General features: G+C 59.1%; 2 protein-coding genes across 2 annotated transcripts; one reads left to right on the top strand and one right to left on the bottom strand.

Annotated features, from left to right (window-relative positions):
• Positions 1–1,174: 1,174 nt before the first annotated feature.
• On the top strand, positions 1,175–8,761 carry STMN4 (stathmin 4). The gene is made up of 5 exons (XM_051775487.1): positions 1,175–1,283; positions 2,982–3,077; positions 5,766–5,971; positions 7,393–7,584; positions 8,521–8,761. Exons 1-5 carry the CDS (start codon positions 1,271–1,273, stop codon positions 8,578–8,580), a joined length of 567 nt encoding a protein of 188 aa, XP_051631447.1. The 5' UTR covers positions 1,175–1,270; the 3' UTR covers positions 8,581–8,761.
• A 3,465-nt stretch (positions 8,762–12,226) lies between these two features.
• LOC127465006 (fibrinogen-like protein 1) lies at positions 12,227–23,426 on the bottom strand. The gene is made up of 7 exons (XM_051775486.1): positions 23,069–23,426; positions 21,682–21,875; positions 19,185–19,195; positions 18,320–18,457; positions 16,005–16,221; positions 14,046–14,241; positions 12,227–12,984 (listed from the first exon to the last, which is right to left on the bottom strand). Exons 1-7 carry the CDS (start codon positions 23,423–23,425, stop codon positions 12,838–12,840), a joined length of 1,260 nt encoding a protein of 419 aa, XP_051631446.1. The 5' UTR covers position 23,426; the 3' UTR covers positions 12,227–12,837.
• Between the last annotated feature and the right edge of the window lie 4,407 nt (positions 23,427–27,833).

Raw genomic sequence — 27,833 nt, 5'->3', positions numbered from 1 at the left:
AAAGCAGGGGGGGGCTTTTTTCCCCCCCTTGGAATGCAAAGCTGGGGATAATCCCCCAAAAAAACCCGGCTCAGCTCCGGCTCTGGCGCAGCCGGGAAGGGCGTTCCCGGCAGGAAACCCTTTGGATGCCACCGGCGCTCCCAGAAAACCCCGGGAACGGGGAAGAGCCCGGATTATCCTGGTTTTCCTGATCCCTCGTTCCCAGGGGGTGTGGGGGGAGGGGTCTGGGGATGATCCCCCCGGAGCCACGGCCACGGAGACCCCCGGGAAGGGCCCCGGTGGGATTTGGGGGATCCCGGTGTGTCGGTGCTTCCAGAGGGGGTTGGAAAGGGGAGGGGGGAGGATTGGGAAGCTCGGGATATGGGGGGGGGGGGCAGCAATGGGGTGTCCATCCCATCCATCCCATCAGTGTGTGCCCATCCCTCCCATCCCATCCCATCCCATCCCATCCCATCCCATCCCATCCCATCCCATCCCATCCCATCCATCCCATCAGTGTGTGCCCATCCCATCCCGTCCATCCCATCTTTATCCCATCCCATCCCATCCATCCCATCCCAGCTCATCCCATCCTATCCCATCCCTCCCATCCCATCCCATCCCTCCCATCCCATCCCATCCCTCCCATCCCATCCCATCCATCCCATCCATCCCATCCCATCCCGTCCATCCCATCCATCGCATCCCATCCCATCCATCCCATCAGTGTGTGCCCATCCCATCCCATCCCATCCCATCCCATCCCATCCCATCCCATCCATTCCATCCCATCCATCCCATCCCATCCATCCCATCCCATCCCATCCCATCCCATCCCATCCCATCCATCCCATCCCATCCCATCCCACCCCATCCATCCCATCCCACCCCATCCCATCCCATCCCATCCCATCCATTCCATCCCATCCATCCCATCCCATCCCATCCCATCCCATCCCATCCCATCCATCCCATCCATCCCATCCCATCCCATCCCATCCCATCCCATCCCATCCCATCCCATCCCATCCCATCCCATCCATCCCATCCCATCCCATCCCACCCCATCCATCCCATCCCATCCCATCCCATCCCATCCCATCCCATCCCATCCCATCCCATCCCATCCCATCCCATCCATCCCATCCCCCCCCCCCGGAGCCGTTTCCCGAGGGTTCCAGGCAGGATTCCCGTGCCCCCATTCCCGGGACACCCCCACTGACCCCCCCACCCCTTTGCTCCGCAGGCTCCCGGATCCCTCTTCCTGCAGAATTCCAAGGATCGTCCCATCATGACTCTGGCAGGTACCGGAGCATCCCCTGGCACCTGGAACTGCTCCCACCCCCTGATCCCGATCCCGCCCCTTCCCTGGCACATGGAATGTCCCCCATCCCTCTGATCCTGATCCCACCCCTTCCCTGGCACCTGGAATGTCCTCCATCCCTCTGATCCCGATCCCACCCCTTCCCTGGCACCTGGAATTGCTCCCACCCCCTGATCCTGATCCCACCCCTTCCCTGGCACATGGAATGTCCCCCACCCCTCTGATCCCAATCCTGTCTCTCTGATCCCAATCTCACCCCCTGATCCAGATCCCACCCCTTCCCTGGAACATGGAATATCCCCCATCCCTCTGACACCTATCCCAATCCTTCCCTGTCACAATCCCAGCCCTCTGATCCCAATCCCACCCCCCTGATCCCAATGCCACCCCCCTTGATCCCAATCCTGCCCCCCTGATCCCAATCCCTCCCCTCTGATCCCGATCCCTTCCCCCTGATCCCGATCCCTCCCCTCTGATCCCAATCCCACCCCTCTGATCCCGATCCCACTCCTCTGATCCCAATCCCACCCCTCTGATCCCAATCCCACCCCTCTGATCCCGATCCCACTCCTCTGATCCCGATCCCGCCCCTCTGATCCTGATCCCACCCCCCTGATCCCGATCCCTCCTCTCTGATCCCAATCCCACCCCCCTGATCCCGATCCCTTCCCCCTGATCCCGATCCCACCACTCTGATCCCGATCCCGCCCCTCTGATCCTGATCCCACCCCTCTGATCCTGATCCCGCCCCTCTGATCCCGATCCCACCCCTCTGATCCCGATCCCACCCCTCTGATCCCAATCCTGCCCTTCTGATCCTAATCACACCCCTCTCATCCCAACCCTATCTCGCTGATCCCGATCCCTCCCCCCTGATCCCGATCCCTCCCCCCTGATCCCGATCCCTCCCCCCTGATCCCGATCCCGCCCCTCTGATCCCAATCCCACCCCTCTGATCCCAATCCTGCCCCTCTGATCCCAATTCCGCCCCTCTGATCCTGATCCCACCCCTCTGATCCCAGTTCCACCCCTCTGATCCCAATCCCACCCCTCTGATCCCGATCCCTTCCCCCTGATCCCGATCCCACCACTCTGATCCCGATCCCACCCCCCTGATCCCAATCCCTTCCCCCTGATCCCGATCCCTTCCCCCTGATCCCGATCCCTTCCCTCTGATCCCAATCCCACCCCTCTGATCCCAATCCCACCCCTCTGATCCCGATCCCTCCCCTCTGATCCCAATCCTGCCCTTCTGATCCCAATCCCATCCCTCTGATCCTGATCCCGCCCCTCTAATCCCAATCTCACTCCCCTGATCCCGATCTCACCCCTCTGATCCCAATCCCACCCCCCTGATCCCAATCCCTTCCCCCTGATCCCGATCCCTTCCCTCTGATCCCGATCCCTTCCCTCTGATCCCGATCCCTTCCCCCTGATCCCAATCCCACCCCTCTGATCCCAATCCCTCCCCTCTGATCCCAATCCCTCCCCTCTGATCCCGATCCCGCCCCTCTGATCCTGATCCCGCCCCTCTGATCCCGATCCTGCCCTTCTGATCCCAATCACACCCCTCTCATCCCAACCCTATCTCGCTGATCCCGATCCCACCCCCCTGATCCCAATCCCTTTCCCCTGATCCCGATCCCGCCCCCCTGATCCCGATCCCGTCTCTTCCCAGCCTACAAGGAGAAGATGAAGGAGCTCCCTCTGGTCTCCCTGTTCTGCTCCTGTTTCCTGTCGGATCCGCTCAACAAGCCGGGATACACGTACGAAGGTGGGACCCCCTTCCCAAACCCCTTCCCAAGGGGGGCCAGGAATTCGGGAAGGGCTCCAGGAACTGCGGAATAATCGGGATCGCCCTCCAACCCAACCCGGCGGCTCCGTGGTTTTCTGGGAATGGCGGGAAGCAGGAGGGTGGGTTGGGATCTGGGGGGGGGCCTTGGGAAGAGCGGGAGACCCACGGGGGGATTCCGAGCCCTCAGCATTCCCAAATATTCCCAGCTCAGCCCCACCGGTGGTTTGGGATCCAGGGGATTCCCTGCCTTGGTGAAAGTCATGGATGTCAGGGAATGTGGTGATCCATTGGGGTGGGAACTCCAGGACACCCATCCAGGGGATATTTGGGAAAACTGAGGGCTGGGCATCTCCCCAAGGATGGGGAGAGCTCAGCATTCCCAAATATTCCCAGCTCACCCCCTGGATGGGTGTCCTGGAGTTCCCACCCCAACCCACGACATCGGGGATGAACCACAGGGAAAATTTGGGAAAATTGGAGTGAAACCCCTGGAAATTAGGGAATGTGGTGATCCATTGGGGTGGGAACTCCAGGACACCCATCCAGGGGATATTTGGGAGAGCTGAGGGCTGGGCGTGGATGGAGAGAACTCAGCATTCCCAAATATTCCCAGCTCACATCCCTGGATGGGTGTCCTGGAGTTCCCACCCCAACCCACTACATGGGAATGAACCACTGGGAAAATTTGGGAAAAATGAGTGGAACTGCTGGAAATCAAGGAATGTGGTGATCCATTGGGATGGGAACTCCAGGATACCCATCCAGGGGTCCAGGGGGCTGAGATGGGAATGTTTGGGAAAACTGAGGGCTGGGCATCTCCCCAAGGATGGGGAGAGCTCAGCATTCCCAAATATTCCCAGCTCAGCCCCATTGCTGGTTTGGGATCCAGGGGATTCCCTGCCTTGGGTGAAAGTCATGGATATCAGGGAATGTGGTGATCCATTGGGGTGGGAACTCCAGGACACCCATCCAGGGGATATTTGGGAAACCTGAGGGCTGGGCATCTCCCCAAGGATGGGGAGAGCTCAGCATTCCCAAATATTCCCAGCTCACCCCCTGGATGGGTGTCCTGGAGTTCCCACCCCAACCCACGACATCGGGGATGAACCACAGGGAATACTGGGGTGAAACTCCTGGAAATCAGGGAATGTGGTGATCCATTGGGGTGGGAACTCCAGGACACCCATCCAGGGGATATTTGGGAGAGCTGAGGGCTGGGTGTGGATGGGGAGAGCTCAGCATTCCCAAATATTCCCAGCTCACATCCCTGGATGGGTGTCCTGGAGTTCCCACCCCAACCCACTACATGGGAATGAACCACTGGGAAAATTTGGGAAAAATGAGTGGAACTGCTGGAAATCAAGGAATGTGGTGATCCATTGGGATGGGAACTCCAGGATACCCATCCAGGAGTCCAGGGGGCTGAGATGGGAATGTTTGGGAAAACTGAGGGCTGGGCATCTCCCCAAGGATGGGGAGAGCTCAGCATTCCCAAATATTCCCAGCTCAGCCCCATTGCTGGTTTGGGATCCAGGGGATTCCCTGCCTTGGGTGAAAGTCATGGATATCAGGGAATGTGGTGATCCATTGGGGTGGGAACTCCAGGACGCCCATCCAGGGGATATTTGGGAGAGCTGAGGGCTGGGCATCTCCCCATGGATGGAGAGAGCTCAACATTCCCAAATATTCCCAGCTAATCCTCCTGGATGGGTGTCCTGGAGTTCCCACCCCAACCCACGACATTGGGGATGAACCACAGGGAAAATTGGGATGAAACTCCTGGATATCAGGGAATGTGGTGATCCATTGGGGTCCTTTGAGGGTCTGTGGGGATATTTGGGAAAACTGAGGGCTGGCAATCTCCCCATAGATGGGGAGAGCTCAGCATTCCCAAATATTCCCAGCTCATCCTCCTGGATGGGTGTCCTGGAGTTCCCGCCCCAACCCACAACATCAGGGATGAACTACAAGGAAAACTTGGGAAAATTGGGGTGAAACTCCTGGAAATCAGGGAATGTGGTGATCCATTGGGGTGGGAACTCCAGGACACCCATCCAGGGGATATTTGGGAAACCTGAGGGCTGGGCATCTCCCCGTGGATGGAGAGAGCTCAGCATTCCCAAATATTCCCAGCTCACATCCTTGGATGGGTGTCCTGGAGTTCCCACCCCAACCCACGACATCGGGGATGAACCACTGGGAAAATTGGGATGAAACCCCTGGATACGAGGGAATGTGGTGATCCACTGGGATGGGAACTCCAGGATACCCATCCAGGGGTCCAGGGGGCTGAGATGGGAATGTTTGGGAAAACTGAGGGCTGGGCATCTCCCCAAGGATGGAGAGAGCTCAGCATTCCCAAATATTCCCAGCTCATCCTCCTGGATGGGTGTCCTGGAGTTCCCGCCCCAACCCATGACATGGGAATGAACCACTGGGAAAATTTGGGTGAAACCCCTGGATATCTGGGAATGTGGTGATCCACTGGGATGGGAGCTCCAGGACACCCATCCAGGGGGCTGAGCTGGGAACATCCAACCTTTGGGAGGCTTCTCCCGATAACCCGGGCGGGCCGCGGAGCCGGAAAGGAGCTCAGCTCCCATTCCCTGGGCGTTCCGGGCCGTTCCCGGCCGACGTTCCCGGCCGACATTCCCGCCTTCCCGGCAGACACGGTGGAGCTGGCGTGGTCGGTGCTGTCGGACATGGAGGTGATCGAGCTGAGCAAGCGCACGTCGGGCCAGTCCTTCGAGGTGATCCTGAAGCCGCCCTCGTTCGACGGCGTCCCCGAGTTCAACGCGTCGCTGCCGCGCCGCCGGGACCCCTCCCTGGAGGAGATCCAGAAGAAGCTGGAGGCGGCCGAGGAGCGACGGAAGGTGAGGGGGGGGACACCGGGAGGCTCCGACGCCCGGCCTTGGCGAAGTTCTCACAGTTCCCGATGGCCCCAACCTTGCCAAACTTCCCCAAATTCCCAACCTTCGCAGCCTTCCCAAACTTCCCCAAATTCCTAACCTTCCTCAAATTCTTGACCTTCCCAACCTCCCCAAATTCCCAACCTCCCCAACCACCCCAACTCCTCCAACCACCCCAACTATCCCAATGACCAAAACCTTCCCAACCTTTCCCAACCTTCCCAACCTTCTCAACCTCCCCAACATTCCCAACCTCCCCAACCTTCCCAAATACCCCCAAGTTCCCAACAGCTCCAACGACACCAACCTTCCCCACCTTCCCAACCTTCCCCAGATTCTCAACCTTCCCAACCTTCCCAACATTCCCAACCTCCCCAACCTCCCCAAATTCCCAACCTTCCCAACCTCTCCAACCTCCCCAACCTTCCCAACCCCTCCAACCTTCCCAAATTCTCAACATTCTCAACCTCCCCAACCTCCCCAACCACCCCAACTACCCCAACCACCGAAACCTCCCCTAAATTCTCAACCTCCCCCAAATTCCCAACCTCCCCAACCGCCCCGACCTCTCCCTGACCTTTCCGACCTTCCCAACCACCCCAACCTTCCCCACCTTTCCAACCTTCCCCAAATTCCCAACAACCCCAACCTTCCCAACCACCCCAACCTTCCCAACCACCCCAACCTTCCCAACCCCTCCAATCTCCCCAACCCCTCCAATCTCCCCAACCTTCCCAAAGTTCCCCAAATTCCCAACCACCCCAACCTTCCCAACCTTCCCCAACCACCCCAACCTCCCCAAATTCCCAACCACCCCAACCTTCCCAACCCCTCCCAACCTCCCCAAATTCCCAGCCTTCCCAACCCTTCCCAACCCTTCCCAACCACCCCAACCTTCCCCACCACCCCAACCCTTCCAACCTCCCCAAACTTCCCAGCCTTCCCAAACTTCCCAAATTCCCAACCTTCCCACCTTCCCAACCACCCTAACATTCCCAACCTTCCCCAAATTCCCAACAACCCCAACCTTCCCCAAATTCCCAACAACCCCAACCTCCCCAACCTTCCCAAAGTTCCCCAAATTCCCAACCACCCCAACCTTCCCAGTGACCAAAACCTTCCCCACCTTCCCCAAATTCTCAACCTTCCCGACCTTCCCAACCCTTCCCAACCTCCCCAAATTCCCAACCTCCCCAACCCCTTCCCAACCTTCCCAACCTCCTCAACCACCCCAACCTTCCCAACATTCCCATCCCCTCCAACCTTCCCAAACCCCCCCAACCCCTCCAACCCCCGCTGACTCCCCCCCCCCCTTTCCCCCCCATCCCCGATTCCGATGCGATCCCGGCCGTTCCCCTGACGTCTCCCCATTTTTCCCGGAGCAGTACCAGGAGGCGGAGCTGCGGAAGCACCTGGCGGAGAAGCGGGAGCACGAGCGGGAGGTGATCCAGAAGGCCATCGAGGAGAACAACAACTTCATCAAGACGGCCAAGGAGCGGCTGGCGCAGAAGATGGAATCCAACAAGGAGAACCGCGAGGCCCACCTGGCGGCCATGCTGGAGAGGCTCCAGGAGAAGGTGGGAGGCGGGAGAACGCGGGGCGGGGAGGTGGGAAGGGAGGGGGGGAGGAGGCTCGGAATCGTGGAATGCCGGGATGGGTTGGGTGGGAATTCGGTTCCGACCCTGGCACCTCCCGCTGTCCCAGGGGATCCAGCCCGGCCTGGGACACTGCCAGGGATCCAGGGGCAGCCACAGCTTCTCTGGGAATTCCAGCCCAGCCCCTCCCCACCCTCCCAGCCGGGAATCCCTTCCCAATCTCCCCCCCAAATCTCCCCTTTCCCACTGGGATCCATTCCCTGGGGCCTGGCATTCCAGGCCCTCATCCCCAGTCCCTCTCCAGCTCTCCTGGAGCCCCTTCAGGCTCTGGAATGTGCTCCAAGCTCTCCCGGGATCCTTCCCTTCTCCAACCTGGCCATTCCCAGCTCTCCCAGCCTGGAGCCAGAGCCTGCCATTGGATCCATCCCCAGCCCAGCTCCTCCCTGGGAAGGAGTTCCGGGAACAAGGGGGTTCCCTGGGAATCTCGGCACTCAGGGCAGGGTCTCCCTTCCCGTTTCCTGCCTTTTCCATCCCCACATTCCAGAAAAATCCCTCTGAATGTATTCTGAGTGTCCTTTATCCTGGAATCCTGGAATGGTTTGAGTGGGAAGGGCCCTTAAATCCCATCCCATTCCATGGGTAGGGACACCTCCTGCTATCCCCGGGAAGGACTCCTGCATTCCTTAGGTGATCCCAAGGGATCAGAGCACTCCAGCATTCCTTAGGTGATCCCAAGGGACTCCAGCATTCCTTGGGTGATCCCAAGGGATCAGAGCACTCCAGCATTCCCTGGACGATCCCAGGACCCCCCAAGCTCACCCCCCCCCCGGGATGACCCTCTGGAACTCCCCGTTGCTTCCCGCCCTTCCGGATTGTCCCGGCTCCCCCCTGACGAGCGTCCCCGCTCCGCTCCCGCAGGACAAGCACGCGGAGGAGGTCCGGAAAAACAAGGAGCTGAAGGAAGAGGCCTCCAGGTAAAGAGGCTCTGCTCGGACTCTCAGCTCCGGGGGCGGATTTTTCCGGAGGCTCCCGCGGGCTCGGCCGGAGCGGAAGGGCCGGGGACGTTCCCTCTGCTCTTCCGTGTGGAACTGGGACGGAGCCGCCGGGCGATCCCAAGGCATTCCGGGGTGATGGAGGGGAGGGTTGGGAAGTGAAGGAAAGAGAGGGGGAGGGGGTTTTTTTTTGGGGTGGGAATGGTGGGGGGGCCGGATTTGGGATCTCTCCACCTGCCTTGGGGGGGTTTTCCCGGCATCCAGGTCCGGAGGAGGAGGAGGAAGAGGAGGAGGAGGAGGAGGGAAAATCCCAGGGGGCCGGAGGGGGTGGGCAGGGAGGGGTGGGAATGTGCGTCGTGTGTGGCTGTAGTCGGGAATCCCTCTGGAATCTTCTCCTCCCCCCGTTCCCGCCCGGATTCGGGATCTCTCCCCCCCTTTTAATTTGCCCTCCAAATTTTGGGAATGGGGAGCAGGATCACCCCCCCCTTTGCAATGGTCAGGGATTGGAGGGGGGGGTGAGTTGTGGCTCCAAAGGTTTTTTTTTATCTTGGAATCACCCCCAATCTTTTCCAAGGAAAGCCCCGCGACTTCCCAAAGAAGGGGGCGGGTTTGGGGGTTTTTTTTTGTAAGAACTTCCCCAAAAAAAACCCGTCATCCCTGTGGGAGAACTCTGGGATGAAATCCCGTTTTCCCGCTGTAAAGCCGCCGGCTCCCGGAAAACGAGGAGGGAAAAACAGGGATGTGGAGAATGGAATGGGGGGAGGAAAACAAAGAGGGAAAGAGGAGGAGGAGGAGGAGCCAGAGGTGGGGTGGAGATGCCCGTGGAGGAGACAATTCCATGGTGGAATCGGGAATAGCGGGTGGAAAACCCGGCGGGATCCTCCGGCGGCTTTTCGGGAGCTGCCCCGCAATTCCCGGGGAAAAGGAGGGGCGGGAACGCCGCCCCCTCTCCCAATTCCCAGCGGGAACCGGTCCCTTGACCTCCGACCCCTCCAACTGGTGCCAGAGGGTTTTGCTCTCCACAGAATTCCCAAGCTCCGGGTCGGGATTCCGGAGGGAATCGCGTCCCCGCCCCTTTTGGCAGTGCCCGGAATTCCCGGGGGGGGGGGGGGAATTCCCGGGATGAGGGAGCGGGGGCAGGAGCCGGAGGGGCCGTTCCGAGTTTGTCCCTTTTTGTACACAAACGTTGTAAATACGAATAAACTGCCCGGGCCTTTCCTGGCTTTTCTCACGATCCCGGCCCGGCTTTTCCGGGTTTTTTTTTTTAGGGAAAAGGAGGGAATTGGGGTGGGCATTGGGATGGGATGGGATGGGATGGGATTGGATGGGATGAGATGGGATGGGATGGGTTGGATGGGATGGGTTGGATGGGATGGGATGGGATGGGATGGGATGGATGGGATGGGATGGGATGGGATGGGATGGGATGGGATGGGATGGGATGGATGGGATGGGATGGGATGGGATGGGATGGGATGGGATGGGATGGGATGGGATGGATGGGATGGGATGGGATGGGATGGGATGGGATGGATGGGATGGGATGGGATAGATGGGATGGGATGGGATGGGATGGGATGGGATGGGATGGGATGGGATGGGATGGGATGGGATGGGATGGATGGGATGGGATACGATGGGATGGGATGGGATGGATGGGATGGGATACGATGGGATGGGATGGGATGGGATGGGCCTGTTTTCCCTCCTTATCCCAAAAAACCCAGTGGGACTGGGGCAGGTTTGGGGTCTTTTCCCATCCCAGACTTGGAGCAGGGAATTCCATCCGTGTGCTGGGAGAAGGGGGAGCCCAGAGGGAGCTGGAGATGATCCATGGGTTTATCCCTGGATTAGGGAATCGGGTCTTTCCCACTGTTCTGGGTCTCAGTTCTGTGCCCCCCAAAATCCTTGGGAGCATCCCAGACATCCCCAGGATCCTGGGGGATCCAGGGGGATCCTGCAGGATCCAGGACACCTGGAACCATCCCTGAGGGATCCCAGGGAATTAGGGTGGGCATTGGGGTGGGATGGGCTTGTTTTCCCTCCTTGTCCCAAAAAACCCGGTGGGACTGGGGCAGGTTTGGGGTCTTTTCCCATCCCAGACTCGGAGTAGGGAATTCCATCCGTGTGCTGGGAGAAGAGGGAGCTTGGAGGGAGCTGGAGATGATCCGTGGGATACAATTCCCTGGATTAGGGAATCGGGTCTTCCCACTGTTCTGGGTCTCAGTTCTGTGCCACCCAAAATCCTTGGGAGCATCCCAGACATCCACAGGATCCTGGGAAAGGCCCTGGGGAGAGCAGGAGAGCACCTGAGGAGGTAGGAGGAGGATGAGGTGAGATCCAGGGATCTGGGAGCAGCCTGGGATAGTGGGAGGTGTCCCTGCCCATGGAATGGGATGAGATCTGAGGTCCCTTCCCACCCAAACCATTCCAGGATTCCGGGATCCTCCTGCTCCGGAGCCTGAATCCTGAGGGATATTCAGCCTTGTGCTTTCTGGAATCCTGGAATGGTTTGGGTGGGAAGGGCCCTTAAATCCCATCCCATTCCATGTTCAGGGACACCTCCCGCTATCCCAGGGAATCCAACCCGGCCTGGGACACTGCCAGGGATCCAGGGGCAGCCACAGCTTCTCTGGGAATTCCAGCCCAGCCCCTCCCCACCCTCCCAGCCAGGAATCCCTTCCCAATCTCCCCCCCAAATCTCCCCTTTCCCACTGGGATCCATTCCCTGGGGCCTGGCATTCCAGGCCCTCATCCCCAGTCCCTCTCCAGCTCTCCTGGAGCCCCTCCAGGCTCTGGAATGTGCTCCAAGCTCTCCCGGGATCCTTCCCTTCTCCATCCCAAACTCCTTAAAGCAGGAAGGTGGGAATCACCCCTGGAATGAAGAACAGCGGGAAAGGAAGGGTGGAAACATGAATTTGGGAGCTTCCATGTGCAATTCCCATGGGAGCGGTGCCTTTATCCTCGGGTTTAATAATCCCACAAAACCCGACCGTGGATTGGGAACAGCGGGATCCTTAATTAATCAAGTGATTAATTGGGGCCTTAACGGGGTGTTGATTAACCAGGAGATGCCTTGGAATTCTGGTCCCAAGTGGGAATGTCAGGCCCAAGGCACATCCAGAGGAGTCTTGGGAATGATCCCAACTCTTGAATCCTTCCCAGGTGAAGGAAAAGACAACAGTGTTGGGTTATCATCTCCGGGATGCTTGGAAGGTGATTTTTCCATGGATTTGCCCCTGAATTCCAGGGGAAACACGGTCTGGAATAGCCCGAAAGAAACCACCGGAGCCGGGAGGGAAACCCTCGGGAAAAACGGGAAAATCCACCTTTCCCTTCTCCGGACGTTCCCGGGCCCGTGGGACGGGGAAAAAGGGAATTTAATTAATTACTTGATTAGATGTTTAATGTCCTCCAGCTCCGGATTCCCGGGAGAAGGCAAAATCCGGGGAAAAAGGAGGGTCTCCCGCTGGAATTACAGGTGGAGAATTAACCCCGAACGGCAGATCAGGTTTGTCGGGAATAAGGAATGAGCAGAAAAATAAAAGAGGGATAAATCAGGTCTGAGCCTTCCTGCCAGTCGGTTTTTGGGTGGATAAAAAATCCTCCTGGAATTCTTTGCCGGGGGAAAAAGGACGGAAAGGCGGGAACGGGACGGAAAACAACGGAAAGTGGAAAAAATTCCCGTTTTTCTTTATTTTAAAATATTTGCCTTTGGAATGTTGTCGCGGCCGGTCGATGTCCGTGCCTGGAACACGATCCCTGCCTTCCCGAACTTCCCGTGATCCCAGGCCTGGGAATGCTCTCCTGGCTTTCCTCGGGGCCACATCCGAGTGGTGGTGGATCGTCGGGATCTTCAGGATCTTCGGGATTTTCCGGGCCTTCCAAAGCTCTGCCCGGAGCGGAGGGACTCTCATCCCACGGGATAACGGCTAGTCCATGGCATTCCACATGGAAAACTCTTCCAGGATTCCCGGTCCTCTGCTTCCTCCTGGAACGTCGCCGGAGCTCCAGCGTGGGTTTGGAGCCGATTCCCACCGCTGGGATAACGGGATTTACTCCCGGGAACGCCCAAAGCCCTTCCCAGGAATCACCTCGGCGTTCCCAGGAGAGCTCCCGCCCCCCCCAACCCGGAGCGATTCCCTGTTGGATCCCCCTTGGATGGATTCCCTCCCGAAGCCAACAGTTCTTTTCCCCCGGAGCGTTCCCGGCCCTCCCCGTTCCCGGCGTTCCGCGGGATCCGTCACGGGGAGAGGCGGGGCCGGAACGTGCGGGGCCGGATCATCATCACCACCTTCCGCAGGGAATAATAGTCCGTGTCCTTCCAGGAATACCACACGATCCCGTCCGGCCCCAGCATCTTCCGGTTCTTGATGGAATATCTCCCGCCCTGCAGGATGGGAGACACGGGGAAGCATTGGGAAAAATCGGCTGGAAAACAGCGAGTCAATCCCGGAATTCCTCGGATAATCCCGACGGAGCCACGGCCGCCCGCCTCGGGCTGCTGGAATCGCCCGTTCCAGGGGTTTCCACAGGGTCATTCCAAGCCCCAGAGCACAGAGGCGGCTCCACGGTCGCGTCTGATCCATGGAAAAGTTGGATCACCCCCTGGGGATCCTTTTATTCCGTCCCGGGAGAGCAGAGGTTGGTCAAGCCAGGAGGGAAGGATCTGCTCCAAGGGAGGAGAGGGAACGGCCTCCGGCTGCTCCAGGGGAGGCTCAGGTGGGATTTTGGGAGCAATTCCCGCATGGAAAGGGCTGTCAGGCCCTGGAATGAACTTCCCAGGGCGGGGCTGGAGTCGCCATTCCCGGAGGGATTTCAGATCCCTGTGGATGTGGCCCTTGGGGACACGGGTCAGGGGTGGCCTGGGCAGTGCTGGAATGGTTGGATTCCGTGATCTCCAAGAGTTTTTCCAACCTGAACCATCCCTAAGGATTCTGTGCCATCCTGGCACTGTCCCAGCTCTCCACAATTCCCTGGAAGGAAGTTTTGGGAGGGTCCCCAATTCCCAGGGAAGAAGGGAAAGGAGGAGAGGGAACGGCCTCCAGCTGGGCCAGGGGAGGGGCAGGTGGGATATTGGGAACAATTCCCGCATGGAAAAAGGTCTGTCAGGCCCTGGAAGTGCTGGAATCCCCATTCCTGGAGGGATCTCCGATCCCTGTGGATGTGGCTCAGCTGGGACATCGAGAACAATTCCCGCATGGAAAAAGGGCCGCCCAGGGCTGGATTCCCCATTCCAGGCAGGATTTCCAAACCCCCGTGGACGTGGCCCTCGGGGACACGTCTCCATGGCGGCCTCGGCAGCACCGGGATAACCCCGGACCCGAAGTCATCCAAGACTTTTCCCAACCTCAACGAATCCCTAATTCCGCCGCCGCCGCCACCCCCTTCCCAACCCTCGGAACTCCCCTCCCGGCGTCTCCCATCCCGCTTTTCCGCCCCTTCTCCCACCTTGTAGTAGACGCCGTTGAGGTTGGAGAAGAAGCACTGGTGGTACCACCACCCGCCGTGGGAGATCTCGGCGCAGATGTTCCCGGAGTCCGGGGTGCTGAAGCTCCTCTTGTCGTGGTACCAGGCGAAGGAATCCTCCACCGTGCCGCTGAACCCGTCCACGTGCAGCCGGTAGTAGTTCTCCTCGTCCTCGATGCTGCCGGGAGGGGGGGGGAAATCCAGGGAATATTTGAGGAATTCCCGAGAGTCCCGACCGACCGGGAAGCGGCGCCGCGGCCGCCTCCCCGCTGGGATTTGTCTCCGGGGAAAGGCAGGGATGAGGGGGGGGTTTTCCTGTCTCTGGGCACCAGAGAGTGGTGGGAATGGAGCTGGATCCATTTGAGATCTGGACACCAGGGAGTGGTGGGAATGGTGCTGGATCCCATTGGGATCTGGGCCCGGAGAGTGGTAGGAATGGAGCTGGATCCCACTGTGATCTGGTCACCGGTGGTGTCCCCAGGGATCAGTGATGGGCCAAGAGAGTGGTGGGAATGGAGCTGCATCCATTTGGGATCTGGGCACTGGTGGTGTCCCAGAGAGTGGTGGGAATGGTGCTGGATCCCACTGGGATCTGGTCACTGGTGGTGTCCCAGAGAGTGGTGGGAGTGGAGCTGGATCCCACTGGGATCTGGTCACCACTGGTGTCCCCAGGGATCAGTGCTGGGCCCGGAGAGTGGTTGGAATTGTGCTGGATCCCATTGGGATCTGGTCACTGGTGGTGTCCCAGTGAGTGATGGGAATGGTGCTGGATCCACTTGGGATCCGGGCACCAGGAATGTCCCCAGGGATCAGGACCGGGCCCGGAGAGTGGTGGGAATGGTGCTGGATCCATCTGGGATCTGGACACCAGTGGTGTCCCCAGGGATCAGTGCTGGGCCCGGAGAGTGGTTGGAATGGTGCTGGATCCATCTGGGATCTGGGCACCACTGGTGTCCCAGTGCTGGGCCCAGAGAGTGGTGGGAATGGAGCTGCATCCAGTTGGGATCCGGGCACCACTGGTGTCCCCAGGGATCAGGACCGGGCCCGGAGAGTGGTGGGAATGGAGCTGCATCCATCTGGGATCTGGTCACTGGTGGTGTCCCAGTGAGTGGTGGGAATGGAGCTGCATCCCACTGGGATCCAGGCACCAGTGGTGTCCCCAGGGATCAGTGCTGGGCCCAGCCCTGTTCCGTGTCTTTCCTGATGACCCGGATGAGGGGATGGAGTCCCACCATCAGCAAATGTGCAGGTGACACCGAGCTGGGGGCAGTGTGGATCTGCTGGAAGGCAGGAGGGCTCTGCAGAGGGACCTGCACAGGCTGGATCCATGGGCTCATTCCAACGGGATGAGGTTCCACAAGGGCCAAAATCCACCTGGGATTTTCTGTTAGGTCCCAAATCGCCCTCCGAAAATCCAGGGTTCAGCACAGAGCTCGGGAATTTGGGCAGCAAAATCCACCCAGGATTTTCCGTTGGATCCCGGATACCCTCCGAAAATCCATGGCTGGGCACAGAGCTCGGGAATCTGGGCAGCAAAACCCACCCGGGATTTTCCGTTGGGTCTTCCCAGATCCCCTCCAAGAATCCAGGGTTAGGCACAGAGCTCGGGAATTTGGGCAGCAAAACCCACCTGGGATTTTCTATTGTGTCCCAAATCACTCCCAAAAATCCAAGGTTTGGCACAGAGCTCGGGAATTTGGGCAGCAAAATCCACCTGGGATTTTCCTTTGGATCCCAAATCCCCTCCTCCAGCGGCCTTGGGTATCACCCACAGCCGGAGCACGTCGGAGATTCCTGACCTCATCCCCCCAGAGCTTCAAATCCGGGATCAAATCTGGGCAGGGAAGGAAAGGAAGCCCGGCGTGGAAACCCCTCCGGGCGGACTCTCCATGGGCAGAATTCCCGCTGTATCCCGACGGATCAGCCCCCGGGATGTCCCACCTGAAGAGCTGGTAGAAGGCGTGTTTGTGCTTGTTGTTCCAGTCCTCCAGGTCGATCCGTAGGGAATAGTCCCCCTGGCTGGTGAGCCGGTGGATGTTGTCGTTGCCCAGCCAGAACTCCCCGCTCAGGGCCCCGAAGCCGTCCCGGTACTCGCTCCACGTCCGGTTGAAATCCACGGAGCCGTCCTGGCGCCGCTGGATCACCGTCCAACCCCCCCCTGCCGGGACACAGGGACAGCGGGAATGTCCAGGGAAAACACTGGGGGGGGCCTGGGGAGGAACTGGAGGGGTGGAAGCCCCGGGGGATCCGTGTGGAGGGTGGGAAGGGAGTGGGATCCACATCCCTGGGAGTGTCCAAGGCCGGGTTGGATTCCCTGGGATAGCGGGAGGTGTCCCTGAACATGGAATGGGATGGGATTTAAGGGCCCTTCCCAACCAAACCATTCCAAGATTCCAGGATAAAGGACATTCAGGATCCATTCAGAGGGATTTTTCTGGAATGTGGGGATGGAAAAGGCAGGAAAGGGGAAGGGAGACCCTTCCCTGAGTGCCGAGATTCCCAGGGAACCCCCTTGTTCCCGGAACTCCTTCCCAGGGAGGAGCTGGGCTGGGGATGGATCCAATGGCAGGCTCTGGCTCCAGGCTGGGAGAGCTGGGAATGGCCAGGCTGGAGAAGGGAAGGATCCCGGGAGAGCTTGGAGCACATTCCAGAGGCTGAAGGGGCTCCAGGAGAGCTGGAGAGGGACTGGGGATGAGGGCCTGGAATGCCAGGCCCCAGGGAATGGATCCCAGTGGGAAAGGGGAGATTTGGGGGGGAGATTGGGAAGGGATTCCTGGCTGGGAGGGTGGGGAGGGGCTGGGCTGGAATTCCCAGAGAAGCTGTGGCTGCCCCTGGATCCCTGGGAGTGTCCAAGGAAAGGTTGGAGCCCCCTGGGATAGTGGGAGGTGTTGGGGTTGGAATGGGATGATCCTTAAGGTCCCTTCCCACCCAAACCATTCCAGCATTCCATGATTCCATAACGTCGGGAAGTGACCCCCAGGGATCATCCCACTCCAAGCCCTGGCCCCACATCCCGAATCCCACCCCATGGGCATTATCCCAACCCTTCCCTTGACCTCTGGCCCCCTCGGGAAGTGCCCATTCCCTAAGGATCCGCTCCGGCCCCTCCATCACCACCCCCGGAGCGGCAGGAGGTGGGAGCTGCCTGGATTCTTCCCTTCTCCAGCCTGGCCATTCCCAGCTCTCCCAGCCCGGATCCAGAGCCCTCACAACATCTCCAAGCCCTTCTCCAGACTCGCTCCAGCGGCTCCACGAGCCGGGAATTCCGCCCTGGAAGCGGCGCTGCCGGTGACGTTCCCCCAGGAGCAGGTTGGAGACGGAACCTCAGCCCCTTTCCCGACCCTTTTCCTCCTTGTTTTTTGGGATCGACCCGCCCCCGATCCAGCATCAAACACGTGGATGAGCCGGCGGGAGATTCCCGACGGTGATTCCAGGGGATGGGAGCCCTGGGATGGATCCCGACCCCCCGGGATGCTCCCAAAGCGGACATTCCCGGCTTTCCTGCTCGCTGCTCCCTGTCCTTTAGGGGGCAGAGCAGCTCCTCCGAATCCCACGAAATCCTGGGAATACCCCCCCTCTCCTCCATCCCAATGAATCCCTCGGACTTGGCCATCCCGTAATCCGCAGGATCCGCCGTTTTCCACCCCCTCCATCCCTTCCCTCATCCCCTGCTCGGGCTCCCAGGACATCCCGGCATCCTGAAAATACGGGAGGTCGTTCCCTCACCTCCCCGTCTCCGGGGAAAAGCCGGAATTTTAGGTGTCCCTGGAAGCGCGAGGCTCATTAAATATCCCTGGGAATACCGGGATGTGGTTCCTGACCCGTCCCTCCAGCGCTGCTGCCCGGGATTTATTCCAGGTTTTCTTTTTTCCCCCCTTCCAGCTGCTCCCAGAACCTGGATCGCTCCTCAATCCCCATTCCCACCAGGATTTGGGATTCCCAGGATATCCCCGCGGCTGGGAATCGCCCCCAGAACTGACGGCAGCTCCAGAATATCCCTCCTTTCCTTCCTCCTCCTGCCGGTGCTGCTTCCCAGGCCTTTTCCCACATCCCAAATTCCGGAGCGGGGGCGGAAAAGCGGGAATTAGGGGGGCGCCACGACCATTCCAGGGCTGCAGATCTGGGACGGCATTCCCAGAAATCTTTCCCCGCTTCCCCATCCGCGAGCCGGGACCGGCACGGGAGTCTCCCGGCCCCTTCTCCCGCCATCCCAAGGAATCCCGGCCGCCGGGAATTCCCTTCCCTCCGTCCCGTACCCTCGGTGTCCATGTCGCAGAGCACTTCCAGCGGCATTCCCGGCACGGCGGGCAGGACGCTGTAGATCCCGGATCTCCGGATCCCGCTGGAGTAGACGGAGGCGCAGTCGATGGGGCAGTTGCGGGCGTTCCTTCCCTCTGGAATGTGGGAGACGGCGGGGAGAAGCCCCCGCTCAGGGACGCGCTTCCCGACCCGATCCCGCGGGAGCCGGGAGAGTCAATCCCGGCTTTGGGAATTGGGGATGTGAGGGAGCCTGGAGGGGATCCCGGGGGTGGAGGGGGCTTGGAGAAATCTGGGATGGTGGGAGAGGTTCCTGCCCCTGGCACGGGACGGGATTTAAAGTCCCTTCCCACCCAAACCAGCCCGAGATTGTTCCCTGGGCTCCTTCCCAGGGAGGAGCTGGGCTGGGGATGGATCCAATGGCAGGCTCTGGCTCCAGGCTGGGAGAGCTGGGAATGGCCAGGCTGGAGAAGGGAAGGATCCCGGGAGAGCTTGGAGCACATTCCAGAGCCTGAAGGGGCTCCAGGAGAGCTGGAGAGGGACTGGGGATGAGGGCCTGGAATGCCAGGCCCCAGGGAATGGATCCCAGTGGGAAAGGGGAGATTTGGGGGGGAGATTGGGAAGGGATTCCTGGCTGGGAGGGTGGGGAGGGGCTGGGCTGGAATTCCCAGAGAAGCTGTGGCTGCCCCTGGATCCCTGGGAGTGTCCCAGGCCGGGTTGGAGCCACCTGAGATAGCGGGAGGTGTCCCTGAACATGGAATGGGATGGGATTTAAGGCCCCTTCCCACCCAAACCATTCCAGTATTCCAGGATTCTTCCAAAGCTGAAAACCTCATTAGCCTCATTCCCAGGCTCTCTCATTACCTGGATGCTGCCTCTCCTCCTGGATTCCCAGCCGTTATCCCACAATTCCCAGCCCCATTCTCATCTCCTCCTGGGTTCCCAGCCATTATCCCACAGTTCCTCCCCATTCCCATCCCCTGGATGCTGCATCTCCTCCTGGATTCCCACATTTCCTCCCATTCCCAGCCCCATTCCCATCTCCTCCTGCATTCCCAGCCCTTATCCCCCATTTCCTCCCATCCCCAGCCCCATTCCCATCCCCTGGATGCTGCATCTCCTCCTGCATTCCCAGCCCTTATCCCACATTTCCTCCCATTCCCAGCCCCATTCCCATCTCCTCCTGCATTCCCAGCCCTTATCCCACAATTCCTCCCCATTCCCAGCCCCATTCCAAGCCCTTGGATGCTGCATCTCCTCCTGGATTCCCAGCTGTTATCCCACAATTCCCAGCACCATTCCCAGCCTCATTCCCATCTCCTCCTGCATTCCCATCCATTATCCCACAGTTCCTCCCCATTCCCAGCCCCATTCCCATCTCCTCCTGCATTCCCATCCATTATCCCACAGTTCCCCCCCATTCCCAGCCCCATTCCCATCCCCATTCCCGGCCCCATTCCCAGCCCCATTCCCAGCCCCATTCCCAGCCCCATTCCCATCTCCTCCTACATTGCCAGCCCTTATCCTACATTTCCTCCCATCCCCAGCCCCATTCTCGGCCCCATTCCCCCCACCTGGCTGGTGCATCTCCTCCTGCATTCCCAACCATTATCCCACAGTTCCTCCCATTCCCAGCCCCATCCCCATCCCCATTCCCGGCCCCATTCCCAGCCCCATTCCCATCTCCTCCTGCATTCCCAGCCCTTATCCCACGTTTCCTCCCATCCTCATCCCCATTCCCGGCCCCATTCCCCCCACCTGGCTGGTGCATCTCCTCCTGCATTCCCAGCCATTATCCCACAGTTCCTCCCATTCCCAGCCCCATCCCCATCCCCATTCCCGGCCCCATTCCCAGCCCCATTCCCAGCCCCATTCCCAGCCCCATTCCCATCTCCTCCTGCATTCCCAGCCCTTACCCCACATTTCCTCCCATCCCCAGCCCCATTCCCGGCCCCATTCCCCCCACCTGGCTGGTGCATCTCCTGCATTCCCAGCTGTTATCCCAATCTGCTCCCATTCCCGGCCCCATTCCCCCCACCTGGCTGGTGCATCTCCTGCATTCCCAGCTGTTATCCCACAGTTCCTCCCCATTCCCAGCCCCATTCCCATCTCCTCCTGCATTCCCAGCCATTATCCCACAGTTCATTACAGCCCAAGCCCCATTCCCAGCCCCATTCCCATCCCCTGGATGCTGCATCTCCTCCTGCATTCCCAGCCCTTACCCCACATTTCCTCCCATTCCCAGCCCCATTCCCAGCCCCATTCCCAGCCCCATTCCCATCTCCTCCTGCATTCCCAGCCCTTATCCCACATTTCCTCCCATCCCCAACCCCATTCCCAGCTCCATTCCCAGCCCCATTCCCATCCCCTAGATGCTGCATCTCCTCCTGGATTCCCATCCATTATCCCACAGTTCCTCCACATTCCTAACCCCATTCCCAGCCCCATTCCCCCCACCTGGCTGGTGCATCTCCTTCTGCATTCCCAGATGTTATCCCAATCTGCTCCCATTCCCAGCCCCATTCCCAGCCCCATTCCCAGCCCCATTCCCATCTCCTCCTGCATTCCCAGCCCTTACCCCACATTTCCTCCCATCCCCAGCCCCATTCCCGGCCCCATTCCCCCCACCTGGCTGGTGCATCTCCTGCATTCCCAGCTGTTATCCCAATCTGCTCCCATTCCCGGCCCCATTCCCCCCACCTGGCTGGTGCATCTCCTGCATTCCCAGCTGTTATCCCACAGTTCCTCCCCATTCCCAGCCCCATTCCCATCTCCTCCTGCATTCCCAGCCATTATCCCACAGTTCATTACAGCCCAAGCCCCATTCCCAGCCCCATTCCCATCCCCTGGATGCTGCATCTCCTCCTGCATTCCCAGCCCTTACCCCACATTTCCTCCCATTCCCAGCCCCATTCCCAGCCCCATTCCCAGCCCCATTCCCATCTCCTCCTGCATTCCCAGCCCTTATCCCACATTTCCTCCCATCCCCAACCCCATTCCCAGCTCCATTCCCAGCCCCATTCCCATCCCCTAGATGCTGCATCTCCTCCTGGATTCCCATCCATTATCCCACAGTTCCTCCACATTCCTAACCCCATTCCCAGCCCCATTCCCCCCACCTGGCTGGTGCATCTCCTTCTGCATTCCCAGATGTTATCCCAATCTGCTCCCATTCCCAGCCCCATTCCCAGCCCCATTCCCAGCCCCATTCCCATCTCCTCCTGCATTCCCAGCCCTTATCCCACATTTCCTCCCATCCCCAGCCCAATCCCCATCCCCAGCCCCATTCCCAGCCCCATTCCCAGCCCCATTCCCGGCCCCATTCCCCCCACCTGGCTGGTGCATCTCCTCCTGGAGCTGCATCCCGGCGGGGCCGGCGCAGTTGGGGTTCCTCCAGGCCCAGTCGGCGAGGGCGGAGATGTTGTTGATCTGGGCCTGGATGTCGTACAGGAGCGTGGCCTGGATGTGCTGCAGGGTGCTGGATTCCCCCTGCCGCTGCTCCAGGTCCTGGACACGCTGGATCAGGCTCCGGTTCCGCCCGGCCGACTCCTCGTGCTGCGGGAAAGGAGGGAAAAGGGATGGGATCGAGGATTCCGAAGGTGGTGCCTGATCCCCAGTCCCTCTCCAGCTCTCCTGGAGCCCCTTCAGGCTCTGGAATGTGCTCCAAGCTCTCCCGGGATCCTTCCCTTCTCCAGCCTGGCCATTCCCGGCTCTCCCAGCCCGGATCCAGAGCCCTCACAACATCTCCAAGCCCTTCTCCAGACTCGCTCCAGCGGCTCCACGAGCCGGGAATTCCTCCCTGGAAGCGGCGCTGCCGGTGACGTTCCCCCAGGAGCAGGTTGGAGACGGAACCTCAGCCCCTTCCCGACCCTTTTCCTCCTTGTTTTTGGGATCCACCCGCCCCTGATCCAAGGTCAAACACGTGGAGGAGCCGGCGGGAGATTCCTGCTGGTGATTCCAGGGGATGGGAGCCCTGGGATGGATCCCGACCCCCCAGGATGCTCCAAACGTATCCCGGTCTCCGTGAACATTCCCGGCTCTCCTGCTCAGTGCAGGAGTGTCCTCCAGCCATCCCAGAAGGAACAGTTGGGATTTGGGGCCCATCCCAGCACATGGAGTGTCCTCCAGCCATCCCAGAAGAAGAAATGGGATTTGGGGCCCATCCCAGCACATGGAGTGTCCTCCAGCCATCCCAGAGGGAACAGTTGGGATTTGGGGCCCATCCCACCAAACCAAGTGTCCTCCAGCCATCCCAGAAGGAACAATTGGGATTTGGGGCCCATCCCAGCACACCAAGTGTCCTCCAGCCATCCCAGAAGGAACAGTTGGGATTTGGGGCCCATCCCAGCACATGGAGTGTCCTCCAGCCATCCCAGAAGGAACAGTTGGGATTTAGGGCCCATCCCAGCACACCAAGTGTCCTCCAGCCATCCCAGAGGGAACAGTTGGGATTTGGGGCCCATCCCAGCCCATGGAGTGTCCTCCAGCCATCCCAGAAGGAACAATTGGGATTTAGGGCCCATCCCATCACACCAAGTGTCCTCCAACCATCTCAGAAGGAAGAGTTGGGATTTGGGGCCCATCCCACCCCACCAAGTGTCCTCCAGCCATCCCAGAAGGACCAGCTGGGATTTGGGGCCCCTCCCAGCACACCAAGTGTCCTCCAGCCATCCCAGAAGGAACAATTGGGATTTAGGGCCCCTCCCACCCCACCGAGCGTCCCCCTCCCTCCCCGTTTCCCCCCTCACCTGTGTCTCCAGCGCCTTGACGCGGTGCCGGTGGCTGCGCAGCTCCTCCTGGAGCTCGGCGATGAGCTCCCGGAGCTCCAGGATCTGCTGCTTGCGCTCCTCGTTCTCGTGGAGCCAGAAGGAGACCTCGTCGGTGCAGCGGAACATGTCGGGGCAGCGCCGCTCGTCCCCCTGGGGCAGCGTGGCCACGATCCGGCAGCGCCCGTTGGGGAGCACCTGGTTGGTGTATTCCCCGCACCGGATCAACCCCGCCCCGTCCTGCCCTTCCTCGTGGTCCCGGTGGGCAGCGGGAAGGGATTTTTCCCGGGAAAGCCGCAGGAGGGAGGAGAGCAGGACGAGGGAGAGGAGGAATTCCATGGGGGAGGCGCGGAGGGGTCGTCCGGAGGGTTCCGGGGGGAGAGGGGGGAGTTCCCCGGGGCGTAACACCGGGGGGTTCTCCCGGGAATGTGGGTCTGGGGGATCAGGGAATCGATAACACCGGGGGGTTCTCCCGGGAATGTGGGTCTGGGGGATCAGGGAATCAATAACACCGGGGGGTTCTCCCGGGAATGTGGGTCTGGGGGATCAGGGAATCAATAACATCGGGGGTTCTCCCGGGAATGTGGGTCTGGGGGATCAGGGAATCAATAGCATTGGGGGTTCTCCTGGGAATGTGGGTCTGGGGGATCAGGGAATCAATAACACCGGGGGTTCTCCCGGGAATGTGGGTCTGGGGGATCAGGGAATGAATAACACCGGGGGTTCTCCCGGGAATGTGGGTCTGGGGGATCAGGGAATCAATAACACCAAGGGTTGTCCCGGGAATGTGGGTCTGGGGGATCAGGGAATCAATAACTCCAAGGCTTCTCCCAGGAATGTGGGTCTGGGGGATCAGGGAATCAATAACACCGGGGGGTTGTCCCGGGAATGTGGGTCTGGGGGATCAGGGAATGAATAACTCCGGGGGGTTCTCCTGGGAATGTGGGTCTGGGGGATCAGGGAATCAATAACATCGGGGGTTCTCCCGGGAATGTGGGTCTGGGGGATCAGGGAATCAATAACTCCAAGGGTTGTCCCGGGAATGTGGGTCTGGGGGATCAGGGAATGAATAACTCTGGGGGGTTCTCCTGGGAATGTGGGTCTGGGGGATCAGGGAATCAATAACACCGGGGGTTCTCCTGGGAATGTGGGTCTGGGGGATCAGGGAATCAATAACACCGGGGGGTTCTCCTGGGAATGTGGGTCTGGGGGATCAGGGAATCAATAACTCCGGGGTTCTCCCGGGAATGTGGGTCTGGGGGATCAGGGAATCAATAACACCGGGGGGTTCTCCCGGGAATGTGGGTCTGGGGGATCAGGGAATCGATAACACCGGGGGGTTCTCCCGGGAATGTGGGTCTGGGGGATCAGGGAATCAATAACACCGGGGGTTGTCCCGGGAATGTGGGTCTGGGGGATCAGGGAATCAATAACATCGGGGGTTGTCCCGGAAATGTGGGTCTGGGGGATCAGGGAATCAATAACACCAAGGGTTCTCCCGGGAATGTGGGTCTGGGGGATCAGGGGATCAATAACACCGGGGGGTTCTCCCGGGAATGTGGGTCTGGGGGATCAGGGAATCAATAACACCGGGGGGTTGTCCCGGGAATGTGGGTCTGGGGGATCAGGGAATGAATAACTCCGGGGGGTTCTCCTGGGAATGTGGGTCTGGGGGATCAGGGAATCAATAACATCGGGGGTTCTCCCGGGAATGTGGGTCTGGGGGATCAGGGAATCAATAACTCCAAGGGTTGTCCCGGGAATGTGGGTCTGGGGGATCAGGGAATGAATAACTCTGGGGGGTTCTCCTGGGAATGTGGGTCTGGGGGATCAGGGAATCAATAACACCGGGGGTTCTCCTGGGAATGTGGGTCTGGGGGATCAGGGAATCAATAACACCGGGGGGTTCTCCTGGGAATGTGGGTCTGGGGGATCAGGGAATCAATAACTCCGGGGTTCTCCCGGGAATGTGGGTCTGGGGGATCAGGGAATCAATAACATCGGGGGTTCTCCCGGGAATGTGGGTCTGGGGGATCAGGGAATCAATAACACCAGGGGTTGTCCCGGGAATGTGGGTCTGGGGGATCAGGGAATCAATAACACCGGGGTTCTCCCAGGAATGTGGGTCTGGGGGATCAGGGAATCAATAACTCCAAGGCTTCTCCTGGGAATGTGGGTCTGGGGGATCAGGGAATAAATAACACCGGGGGGTTCTCCCGGGAATGTGGGTCTGGGGGATCAGGGAATCAATAACACCAGGGGTTGTCCCGGGAATGTGGGTCTGGGGGATCAGGGAATCAATAACACCGGGGTTCTCCCGGGAATGTGGGTCTGTGGGATCAGGGAATCAATAACACCGGGGGGGTTCTCCTGGGAATGTGGGTCTGTGGGATCAGGGAATGAATAACACCAGGGATTGTCCCGGGAATGTGGGTCTGGGGGATTATGGAATGAATAACACCGGGGGGTTCTCCCAGGAATGTGGGTCTGGGGGATCAGGGAATCAATAACACCAAGGGTTGTCCCGGGAATGTGGGTCTGGGGGATCAGGGAATCAATAACACCGGGGGGTTCTCCCGGGAATGTGGGTCTGGGGGATTATGGAATGAATAACTCCAAGGCTTCTCCTGGGAATTGCAACTCTGTAGGATCTGGGAATAACACCAGGGCTTCTCCTGGGAATTGCAGCTCTATGGAATCAGGGAATAACCCCAGGGCTTCTCCCAGGAGATGCAGCTCTCTGGGATCAGGGAATAACACCAAGTCTTCTCCTTGGAATTACAACTCCGTAGGATCAAGGAATAACACCAGGGCTTCTCCTGGGAGATGCAGCTCTTTGGGATAAGGGAATTGCAGCCCTATGGGATCAGGGAATAACACCAAGTCTTCTCCTGGGAATTGCAGCCCTGTGGGATCAGGGAATAACACCCAGGGGTTCTCTTGGGAATTGCAGCTCTCTGGGATCAGGGAATAACACCAAGTCTTCTCCCAGGAATTGCAGCTCTTTGGGATCAGGGAATAAATAGCACCAAGTCTTCTCCTGGGAATTGCAGCTCTATGGGATCAGGGAATTGCAACTCTGTAGGATCAGGGAATAACACCAGGGCTTCTCCCAGGAGATGCAGCTCTCTGGGATCAGGGAATTGCAACTCTTTGGGATCAGGGAATAACACAAGGTCTTCTTCTGGGAATTGCAGCTCTATGGGATCAGGGAATAACACCAGATCCTCTCCTGAGAATGCAGCTCTGTAGGATCAGGGAATAACACCCAGAGGTTCTCTTGGGAATTACAGCCCTATGGGATCAGGGAATAACACCAAGTCTTCTCCCAGGAATTGCAGGTCTGTGGGATCAGGGAATAACACCAGGTTTTCTCCTGAGAATGCAGGTCTGTGGGATTAGGGAATAAATAGCACCAAGTCTTCTCCTGGGAATTGCAACTCTGTAGGATTGGGGATCAGGGAATAAATAACTCCAAGGCTTCTCCTGGGAATTGCAGCTCTATGGGATCGGGGAATAGCACCAGGTCTTATCTTGGGAGGTGCAGATTGATGGGATCAGGGAATAACACCAGGGCTTCTTTCGGGAATGCAGCTCTTTGGGATCAGGGAATAACACCAGGTTTTCTCCTGGGAATGCAGGTCTGTGAGATCAGGGAATCAATAACACCGGAGGTTCTCCCGGGAATGTGGGTCTGTGGGATCAGGGAATCAATAACTCCAAGGCTTGTCCCGGGAATTGCAACTCTGTAGGATCTGGGAATAACACCAGGGCTTCTCCTGGGAATGCAGCTCTGTGGGATCAGGGAATAAATAGCACCAGGGCTTCTTTTGGGAATGCAGGTCTGTGGGATCAGGGAATAACACCAGGTTTTCTCCCAGGAATTGCAGCTCTTTGGGATCAGGGAATAAACAACACCAGGGCTTCTCCTGGGAATTGCAGCTCTATGGGATCAGGGAATAACACCAAGTCTTCTCCTGGGAATTGCAACTCTGTAGGATCTGGGAATAACACCCAGGACTTCTCCCAGGAGATGCAACTCTTTGGGATCAGGGAATAACACCAAGTCTTCTCCTTGGAATTGCAACTCCGTAGGATCTGGGAATAACACCAGCTCTTCTCCTGGGAGATACAACTCTTTGGGATCAGGTCTTTTCCTGGGAATGCAGCTCTGTGGGATCAGGGAATAACCCCAGCTCTCCTCCTGGGAATGCAGTTCTTTGGGATCAGGTCTTTTCCTGGGAATGCAACTCTCTGGGATCAGGGAATAACCCCAGCTCTCCTCCTGGGAATGCAACTCTCTGGGATCAGGGAATAACCCCAGCTCTCCTCCTGGGAATGCAGCTCTGTGGGATCAGGGAATAACCCCAGCTCTCCTCCTGGGAATGCAGCTCTGTGGGATCGGGGCATCCATAGGGATCCCAGAGCTCCCACTGAAGGTGCCGGTGCCTGTTCCCATGGAATGTCCTTCCCGGTGTCCCCCAGGCCGGGATGGGCTCCAGCAGAAGCTTCTCCGCTCTCCAGGAGAGAATTCCGGAAGGGAATTCCGCCCGCTCAGGACCACGTGTGGGAACGGGACGGATCCCCCCCGCCGGGCATCCCGGGATTCCACCTGAAACAGGAAAAATGGGAATCAGAGCAAGGAGATGGGATGGAGAGGGAGGGTGGAGCCTTCCCAGAATCCTGGGCATCCACAGGGAAAGGATTGATCCTTCCCAGCCTTTCCTGGCTCCCTCCAGCCATTCCC

This window comes from Manacus candei, unplaced genomic scaffold (assembly GCF_025592945.1).
Source record: "Manacus candei isolate 608988 ecotype Guabito, Panama unplaced genomic scaffold, ASM2559294v1 h1tg000305l, whole genome shotgun sequence".
NCBI classification, from domain to species: Eukaryota; Metazoa; Chordata; class Aves; order Passeriformes; family Pipridae; genus Manacus; species Manacus candei.
Note: the sequence above shows the minus strand (reverse complement) of the source record. Positions and strands in the feature narration are given on the sequence as shown.